This window comes from Lutjanus erythropterus, chromosome 8 (genome assembly GCF_056507025.1).
Source record: "Lutjanus erythropterus isolate fLutEry1 chromosome 8, fLutEry1.hap2, whole genome shotgun sequence".
Lineage (NCBI taxonomy): Eukaryota > Metazoa > Chordata > Actinopteri > Lutjaniformes > Lutjanidae > Lutjanus > Lutjanus erythropterus.
The window spans coordinates 19,158,161-19,168,924 of NC_139324.1; the positions used below are offsets into that span (position 1 = coordinate 19,158,161).

A 10,764-nucleotide genomic window follows, 5' to 3' on the forward strand; every position below is an offset into this window, starting at 1 on the left:
AAAAAGGTCTGTTGTCATGGATGACAGATGTGATGAACTGTCAAAACTCTTAACTTTGTCCCTTTTGATGTGTTGAAAAATGCATAGGCTGCATTTTTTCCCTTCAAAAGATATTTAAACATACTTTCATAAATATCTACTTTAAATTGGACAAAATAATTTTACATGTAAGTATGATAAAAAATAATTATTGGCACTGCAACACGGCTATTTTTTAAATATAAAATGCAACAAAATTGCATAATGGTGTGAGAAAAACAACATTTTGGGAAGAGATTTCACAACATTCATCAGCAGGTCTATCAGTCAGCATGACTATGGCAATGACAGATTTGCAGATCAGTGAGCAGTTTGTGCAGATAAGAGATCTTTGTGTTTTAGCAGCCTGAAGTGTGTTGTAAACATATGAGATGGAGTACAGAGGCCACACACTTTACTCACAAAGCCACTTATTATCTTTTTTTATGTCATGATATTTCAAAAAAATGACAGGGAGCTAAGAATCCACATGTAGGAGGAGTACTTTAACATCTTGTGGATATGTTGCAATTTAGTTGCAGCATGTCCACCTCCCACTACAGACCAATAAGTATCTCTCAGTCTTATGTTGCCTCTGAGGAAATTCAACAGTCAGGAAGCAGCAAGGCTCTGTAACCTGTAAAACCTTGAGCCAGTGACTGGACAGCAGACAGTCACTTTGTTAAAGCAGACTGACTACATATTCACATCAGTTCTGGTACAGCCAGATGAACGTGTGAACTTGTCACACTTGGTGTCTGCACAAATAATCATTCACTAAAACAAAGAAAGAACCTTCAAATTCAAACTGGACTCATTATCATTAACTGTAAAAAAGTGAACATTTTCTTTTTCTCTACATGCTGCTCAACACAAAACAAAGAAAACAGCACATGCAAATATTTTCTCAGCCACTGTAAATTACTTAAGTGTGCAGGGGTGTAACAAAGTTGAAATGATTAACCAATTAGTTTATCAATAGAGAATAAATTTTCTGTTAAATGAAAGCTGTTTGAAAATCCCCAACTTTAACCCGACTCGATTATTAAAAGTCTGAGACTCCAGACAAAGCTTGGCAAAGATGCCCCCCCCCTCAGTTTATCTGCTTTTGCTCAATTCCTGAATATCTATTGGATCATGATTTCGTTATTTTATCCCACAGACACACGACAATTGAGCAAAAATGGCCAAATATTGCTCTTTAACATAATTCCAGACTAAACCAAACACATAAAAAAAGTCTACCTAGAGGCAAGTATCAGTTTCCTCAAAACAACTCTATGTCTGATTTATCTCTTTAACCAAATCACACACATTTAGGCTATTCTCTGTGATCTACTTTAGACAACATAATATATTTTTTTATTACTTCCATTCACTGAGCCTCCCTCGAAACTACTTGAATCCCCCCTGGGGAGACCTGCAACAGCCATGACTGGGCTATTTTGATACTAAGGAAAAGTTGAAAAAATGATGATTCACAGGCAGGTTCTGGAGTTATGAGGACCATCTTTTTGTATGAATTCTAAGTGGGTTTATGGACATTAATTTGTCATAACATCAGAGACGATATCCGCGGAATGACTTTAAATGAGTTATGACTCAGAAGTGGACTACTCTCCCTGGGGAGCTATGCCTCACAGTTTGAAATCCTCTTTGTTAAATGGAAATTCTGTTTTGATTTTGTTCATTTGGTAATTATTTCTAGCACCAATTTCACTCAGTTCATTGCAGTCTGAGGATGAAAACATATTTGTGGCATCGCTTTAAGTAATGCAAGGAGTGATACATTGATGTGATACATTTACCAAAAAATGCCCATTTTAACATAACAATCCAAAACACTTATTTTGAAGGAGGACACAGGTAATGATATCTGTTCTATTGCACGCACTTAGAATTACAGTAATTAAAAGTATAGTGGTCTGGATAATGTTTCAACAGGTGAGTTGCCCTGTGCACATTATAATAAAGCCAAGTACGGGGTGCCTCGATAGCTCAGTTGATAAGAGTGGACACCCCATGTACCAAGGCTGCGAGTCCTCCGCAGCAGCTGTGGGTTTGACTCCCACTCATGGCCCTTTGCTGCGTGTCATTCCCTCACTCTCTCTTTCCCCATTATATTTCCTTGTTTATACTGACTGTTCGCTATTTATTGTTTTTTTTATTGATGTTACTCTATTTTTGCTATCCACTTTGCTGCTGTAATACTGGAAATTTCCCCACTGTGGGACTAATAAAGGAATATCTTATCTTATTTCCTGTCATGTCTTCAGCTGTCCTATCATTAAAGGCATAAAATGCCCCCAAAAATATAAAAGAAAAAAATAAATAAATAAATATCATACCATCACAGGTATGAAGTTGGGTGACTAAAATGTTATACAGGTTGTAAAAATGTTAGGCTGAAGTTACAGTGTACAATAAGTTAATATCTAAAGCTGCAACTCACAATTATTCGTGTTATCAATTTATCTGTCTATCATTTTCTCAATTAATTAGTCATTTGGTCTGTGAAATATAAGAATAGTGGAAAAATATGTTTCCCAAAGCCCAAGGTGACTCCACAAATGTCTTGTTTTGTCCATAACTCAAAGATATTCAGTTAACTGTCATAGAGGACTACAGAAACCATAAAATATTCACATTTGAGAAGACAAAATCAAAGAATTATGACATTTTTCTTTAAGAAAATGACTCAAAACAATTTAATAGATTGTCAAAATAGTTGGTGATTAATTTAATAGTTGACAACTACTCAATTACTCGTTGCAGCTCTATTATCATCATAACAAAATAGTGCATAATTCTGTCAAGATTCAAGATAAGAGGTGTGCTTTCAGCTCACCTGTCTCCAGTGATTCTCAAACACCATTAGACAGGTCTCCGGGTCAGCAGTGCAGGGACTGGAGGGGGCGGTACTCCGGCTGGACCGATTCCCAGGACCCCGTGGGTTTAACCTGCTCAGCCAGCTCATAGTGGACCCAGTGAGAGGCAGAGATCAAAGATCACAAGGGCTCAAACACGAGAGAAGGAGTGCCACTAAAAAAAAAGTAAGGAGTGTAGATGCAACAGAAGGCAAAGAGAAATTAGAGAGGGGAGAAAAGGGAAAAAGATGGTGTGGGAAGGAGGAGAGGGGGAGAAAGGGGAGGGAAAGTGTATCTGAACAGAGAGAAGGAGGGGAAGGTGGTCAGCTGCAAACACGCTGTCACTGCCAATCAGTGTTGGTCCAGGAAAAGCCCGCTGCTGCTTCAGAATCTGTGTGACCCTGTCCTCCCTGTAGACCCTGTCATCCAGTCTGAAGCCAACACCACTCCATAGCCAGTCAGGACAGGCACTCTGTGCTGTGTAAACAAGCAAAAAAAAACAACATACACATCAACATGCAAACCTGAAGACACAATCAATAACATGTTTTCAAAAAATAGCCCCACAAAATATACAAGTGTGTTTTCCGAATGTATACTTGACTTACTTGACTTGAATATCTTCCTGAACTTCTTTTTGTTTGGCTCTGATAGCTTTTATACGGATCAACTAGACTTTTCAAAGCCTCACATTGATCAGAATCTGGATTAGTCTGAACCACTGACATATAACCATTAATATATAATATAAAATAATCGTTGATATTTAACCATTGTCATTGGATAATATGACAGCTCCCCAAAAGTACGGCCAATTCTTACAGAGTATTATTCATGCCAGCTGTTGGGAAATGTAAATAAAATTGTTAATTGCAGTATTTCAAATTTAGCACCATGAATTCAAAATATGCATTATGAAAAGGTACATTTTCTTAAAACCTGACAGAGAACATTTTTATGGATAGGGTAATCAATTGAAATATGACTTAAATATTTGAAACATATAGATGGAATATATTTCCATTAAGGCAGGTCTACGCCTTCATTTGCAGCATAGTATGGAATGGTCTCAAATAACCAGACATATATTGAGGTGATAACTTCCTCAGTCCAAAAGCTTAAACTGTCAGTTGCCTATGCATTTTCCTGCCCTCCAACCGCACTTAATACAAATTCATTCAGAAATAATATCATTTGTACAGCAGAGTGGACGTGTTTTTTTCTGTTTTCCTAAACAAACATAAGTCAGCCTCTACAGTATGTTGTTACCACGGAAACCATTTGGCTCTTCTGAGAAAAAGCTACTGCCAGTCCAACTTCTACTTAACACAAGAATAACTGTCCCTTCTGGATTACGGATGCAAATTTCAACCATTACTCTTCCTTCTATCATTAGCCAGGTTATGACAGGTAAATCATTAAAGCTTATAAAAATATGAGATACACCCTTTTCTTTAATTAAAGTTTTACTTAACACAACTATTTATATTAAAAATATTACTGCCCACTCAAAATGGCTGCTCCTGCTCCAACCAACCTTTTTGAAACAAACTTCCCAAAAATAAAGAAGCTTTAACAAAACATTTTTGCATAATTTACAGGCTATACTGAAGACCATATTAGATGAGACACTACATGTAGGCACTTAAAACAAAGCATAATCCATTCTTGTATCAACAAATAAGTTGTAATGGGCTGTCTGGATCTCCTGACAACAAATTAAAGGAGCAATACTTGGCAACTGTGCATGGTTAAAATGAGTACTGCAGTTCATATAGCGAGTAGAAGCCATAGATGCTATATTAAATAGGTTGAGATCATATTTAGGACACAATCTATAGTTGAAGCAAGTTGCTTTGCCCTGCCCCCTCCTCCCCAGACCCGAGGAAGCTCAGACAGGCTGCAGGAAAACTGCAGGAGCACAACAAGATTGCAACACTGTAAACTGACAATAACAAGCAACAAAAAGTCCTGCACTGTACGATTCTAGGGCTAAATGATTTCTTATGACTCTAACAGAAACAAACTCATTCTTCGAACATTCAACATTAATTTGAACTCTAAGTACACAAAACAGGCATACAAAAAGTTAATCTGGCCTGGAATGAAAACTTCAAAGGAGGACACTGCAGCTGGAGCGTTGTTATCTGAGAAGCATGTATTACAACTTCACAGGTTTCCATGATCTCTGATGACATATCATGAGCATTTTATTGTTTATTACAGTAAACATATTACATATTTCTCCTTTAAAGTAGTTTTGATATGAGAAAATCTGGTCAGTGACACCTTTACCATCACATTGAGGAGATGGAAATTCAGCAAGCAATTGTAATTGTTGGAAACACCTGCAGGGGCTGAACCAGTGTCCAGGGGATGCACAAATCCTCTTAACCCAGATAGGTAGGTTTCTTTATTGTCCCCACAGGGAAATTTGTTGTGCAGCAAGAGTTTACATAAAAAAACACCTTTGTGCACTGTCACTAACTGGATTTTTGATCCACTAATTAATATTAACATCCCTAAGACCTTATTACTGGTCCCATGATTCATATGATAGAAAGGAACCTATAAGTTACTGTCAATTTTCTGCACAAAACGGATAAGGAATTTAAGGACATGTGATAGCAAAAATGTTTACAGTACCAAATACTCTCCACCTGTTAGGACTGAACAACATTCAGTTTTTCTACAATATAGCTAAAGCTGGCTAATACCTCCGTGCTGGGCTATAACATCCTAATATCTCCAAAAATATCTGCTGGAAGTAGTGTATTTAGTGATTTATTGCGAGGATTATTTAGAAATGACTGAACAGATGGATCAACAGTTGAGAAGTGGATTATGTTGCAACAGTGGTTTTGATGTTTTGATGTCTTTTTTCTGCTGGGACTCAGTCTGTGTTGCTATTGGAATCTGTTGTGATCTGTTGTGAATCAAAGCTGATCACAGCTGCTGACTTCCAAGAGGGAGCAAAGAGCAAAAATTTGATGCCACCTTTGAAACAAACAGGCCTATTTGTTACTTAAAAGAGATATTCCTTTAAGAGAAACTTCAGCATCAAAGTAAGCCGCCTGCTAGAGAAGCCTGATCTCACTGTAATGCATTTAGTTCAGCGTTTATGTCACAAGCATTAGTTGATGGAGCTTGAAACCTATTTCTGTATTTTATCTATTATTGTTTAAAGAGACAGTTCACCCAATAATCTCTCCAATATAATGGGACTAAATTGCACAAGTCCTGTGTTGCTCCAAGCACCCACAAAATTACATTTGAAAAATTCAACACCAGTGTCTCTTTCCAAAAATCATGACCTGGTTATTCAAGATAATTCACACACCTTGTTGTGAGCACTTTCATTTAGGAACTTTTTTCTTTCTATTACAAAGAAGCAGTACTGGTATTCTAAAGTACTTCAGGCACATTCTACAGTGCAAAGAAAGTACTGCCTACATGAAACTGCTCTAATGTCTGTGGATTACTTTAAACTCATCATGGTCATGATTTTTGGCAAGAGACAATGGTTTAGAATTTTTGAAATGCATTTTTTGGTGCTTGGCATAACACAGGTCTTGTGTCATTTAGTCCCATTATTTTGGAGAGATGCCAGAAATCTCTACAGTCAGCATCTCCAAGAATGGGCAACTCACACCAAAACAGTACAGATGGATAAATGAAACCACAAGCCAGAAGAAAAACAGGTATTTTTGGTTCTGGGGTAAACTGTCCCTTAAAGTAAAAGATAATTCATAATACCCTGTGATTGGTCCTGCAAGGTTCAATATGTTAATGAGTGTAGATGAATAAGCTATAAAGAGATTACAACTGTATTTATTATGATTTGTGGCCACATGATGTGGACTAAGCCACATGACTGGTAACAGATTGGATGACTTCAGGCTTGACTTTGCTAAATCAATAAGGCTCCATGCCTTCTTTATTGAATTTTTCATACAGTAGCTGTATGAAATCTACACACAAAACGCACTGAAAAAAGGCTGGTAAAATAATATCCACTCAGTATTTAATGATTCACCAGCCCTGAGCAGGTGAGTCGAAGTTAATGATACTCATGTTGTTCAGAGAAAATTTAATCTTTTCTCTAAATACACTAACTGAATCCAAAGTGGCAAGAAACTCAACCCACAAAGACCCAAAACAGAGAAATCGAAGCAAAATAACAGATTGACAATAAGCTCACTAAAAATAGGACCTACCTAGGATAAACCATAAATGATATTACCTTAAATACACGTAAGCCAGTCTGCTTCAGCTTTTACAACCAACCAAACTGATCATGACATGCAGGACCCAGCTAATATGAAGTATGCCACATACGGAAATTCAAAATGCGTTTTATTTTCATGTCACACACAGACACACACACACACACCGCATTATAAAAAACGCCCATAAAATGAGTTTAAAGTTCACTACAGATTCCACTAAAGGGAGGCTGCCTTCATAAAGACAAGAGAGTTTGTCTAAAGTTTTGATCAAACACACCAAGCTACAGCTCATCTTGACTGTTACAATCTCACACCAAAAAGAGGTCAACATATACTCTCTCAGAAGTTCAAACAGACTGTAAGAGGAGAAATGCTTAATTCCAAAGTCTGTGACTTGCCACAATGGACAAGCTGACAGCCACACCTGCTTTCTGCAGGAATTATCCAGGTGTACACAGGTGTGAATACAGGCAGAGCTCCAAAGTCCAAGTTCTGTCCCTCACATTCTTCACATTTCTATTTTGTCCCCGTCTGTTTTAAGACTGAACTTCACTGATCACTGCTGTGTTTGCAGTGGTAGAGTCAGTGAGCTTTCACTGAGGAGATGGGACAAATGCGACAGAAATCTAGATCACGTTCTGAACGTCAGCTAGAACAGATATGAGTCAATACAGACTCCCCCTTACCTTAACATGCATTTTTAGGTCAGTGATCTTAATCACAACCCAGAAAACATTGTCACCTGTGTGCCATCTATTCCATACATGCAATAATTTATTTCCTGTAGCCTGTTTACTGATCTCAAGTACTTCCGCTCTGTAACCACCACCCCCAACTACAGCAACCAGTTTCTCAACCAACACTCAAAAGTTGTTCCAAACCTATCCTGAGAGAATAGCTTTACAAATGAGCTGATCAAGCAAAACACTGTATACAGACATCTACACTGGAGATATTTTATTGTCATAATTTGCCTAGGTGAGGCACTTTCAATCACTTGTGTGTAAGAACTCCAAATAATTCAGTTTTGTACAATCAACACTTCAAAGTCAAAGATATTTATCAACAAGCTTAAAAAAAATAAAAAGAACGCAAATGCTCACATTGCAGAAGCTGAAACAAGCAATTTTTTTGTCAAATCTGTGTTTATCAAAAGAATGCTCATTTATTAAATTTGTTGCTGATTAATATTTTCTGTTGATCAAGTAATTGGTTCAGCTCTAATTCAATCTAAAATTACGAAAAATTAAAAATAATTTGAGCGTGGAAGTGCATTCTTGGCCTTGCTAATGAAAACTGTGAGATGTATCTGGAAATACCTAGCAAGAGGATCTTGAGTTCAGTTTGTCACAACAGCAAATAAATTATCAGGTGATAATGGGAAATTTAGTTTTATCATTTGTTATTCCGATAATGAAATTAAAGCTGTTCAATATCGGCTTTATTAGTATATAAAGTGACAGGTTATGTCAAAGCATTTAATTTGGATTCTTAGGCAACATGTTCAATAAAAGCAAGTATATTTGTGAAAGGTTTATGTTTAACAGAAAAATAAATGAACATTTTAAGACTCAGAACTGTTCTTTTTTTTAATGTAAGAGTGATGTCAGTTTTGTTTGGTCAGAGCTGTGGAATATTAAAGGGTTAGGGTTTGCTCACTACATTTCAGCCTTTATTACCCTCAGGTGTGCATGAACTAAGTTATATAAACTTCTTTTTAAAATACAAAAATGTGTAATTATCAATAATCTTATTAGTGAAAATCAAAAAAAAAAAAATCCATATTGTGCACGCCTGAAAAATTATGATTCACAGGAGTAAATATGTGATCAAAGAAAAGGTTTTTAAAAAAACTAGAAGTCTGACTGAGCATTTGTTGCTTTCCATACTTTTTTCTCATTTTTCAAAACTCTGCTACAGACACATTTCAGTCAATACTCAAAACAGCATTGATATTGGATATCCAGCCCTAAACTTGAGTGAATTCATTCTTCTAGAGCTATATAATGTTATCTGTATCTATCAGTACTGTGCACTTAATCAGAGTGCCACTTCAGTCATTTGCCACTGATCAAAAGACCTGGTCTACTCAATGTTTAGGTGTACATAAATGACAGATCATTGAAGAATTAGATGTTTTTGTCACAGCTGACAGGATAAAGATGACTACCAGAGCAATGCCTGTGATTAAGTTGGAGGGGGAACAAAATCCATCATTTTAATGCAATTCGTTTACAGATCGTATCATACAAATTCAGACATCAATCACTGCAGTGTTTTGGGTCATGAGTCGCCCTCAGTCTGACAGTCTGTTAGCACACCTAAGCTCATAAGTGCAACCGCCAAACAGTGCGACCTTGCCTTTAAACCGATTGGTTAATTAATACTATCTTAACAGCGTTTGGGCTTTGGATTTTGAAATCACCATCCTGTGCCAGATTGTCTTATATTAACATTAACTTAGGCAACCGACGCAGCTTCACGTTAGGGTCCGTCGGAAAACAACAATCAATGCAAGTCAATGGCGAGATGATATAGCAAGCTACTTGATACTGCAAAGATAATTGGCTATCTTGGAAATGTCAGCCACGTGTATCGTCAGTTCATCAAGTTTAAGTTAATATTTGGTAATTCCGAAGTTACATACCTTCAATATATTTGTAAGAGCCTCAACAGTTGTTGTGAGGTGCTGATTTCCACGGATACCTGCTAGCTGGCTGCTAGTGAGTTAGCGCTGGTGGGTTGCTAACGACTAGCTGCTAATGAATTCCACAATGTCAGAGCTGTAAACGGGCGAGCAGCACGCAGGTAACCTGGAGACAACTGGTGAGCTAGACCATACTGAGCCGGGGGAGCTAAAAAATTAACCACTCCCTCATTCGGGCTGCTGTGCATCCTGTTAGCGACAGATAAACATCCCATTTGATGATTTCTCAAACACTCTTCTCTCTCCCGCAGCCATCTTACTTTAACTCCTCCCACACGGCTTCTCTGACTCACACCCACAGCGACGCGGCTCCCCTCTGCTGTATGAAGGCTTTAAAGTGCCAAAATTAAGGAGCAAAGACTGTGACCTAATTTATTGCTTGCAAAATTTTCTGGGGACCCACTTTTTAAAAATGACATACCATCGCATGCCAGTTTACAATAGGCCTTGCTAAAAAAAAAAAAAAAGGAGTCAATTTGTGCACAAATGAATTTACTTGACATTTTTACTGACATTTCTGCATCACATTACATTATTTTGGTGTATGTTATTGAAAACATATGCATAAATGAGGTATAAATACATTTAGACTGCATTAACAGGCCATTTTCCTCTCACCAGGAAAACACCATAGAACATTTTTGTCTGCTTAATAAATAACAAAATAAGTTAATTTAGGCAGAATTAAAAGTGTGTCATCTGTACAACAATATTATAAGTGTTTTAAATGCTTTATAAAACCTAATTTATATTAACAATGCCAGGTGTACAATGTGTAACATACTAATGTTGATAGGGTTCTGTTTTAGCCATTACTACGGAGAAACTAATAAAAATGAGATATCAAGGCTTAAAATCAACCCATAACATCTGAACCTTGGAGTTTGACAAATCAGTCCCAGCTCAAAGTCTACTAGCTTCCCTGGTGCTTTCAGTTGTATCA

The 10,764-nt window shown here is 37.1% G+C and overlaps 1 protein-coding gene across 1 annotated transcript in view; it reads right to left on the reverse strand.

The window, feature by feature from the left end:
* fhip1b (FHF complex subunit HOOK interacting protein 1B) overlaps positions 1–10,086 on the reverse strand; it is a 29,566-nt gene extending 19,480 nt beyond the window's left edge. Inside the window, exons 1-2 of the mRNA XM_084724819.1 lie at positions 9,762–10,086; positions 2,867–3,362 (exon numbers count right to left, since the gene is read on the reverse strand). Coding sequence (XP_084580945.1) covers positions 2,867–2,995 — 129 coding nt within the window. The 5' untranslated portion in view covers positions 2,996–3,362; positions 9,762–10,086. The remainder of the gene's footprint in view (positions 1–2,866; positions 3,363–9,761) is intronic.
* Positions 10,087–10,764: the final 678 nt, after the last annotated feature.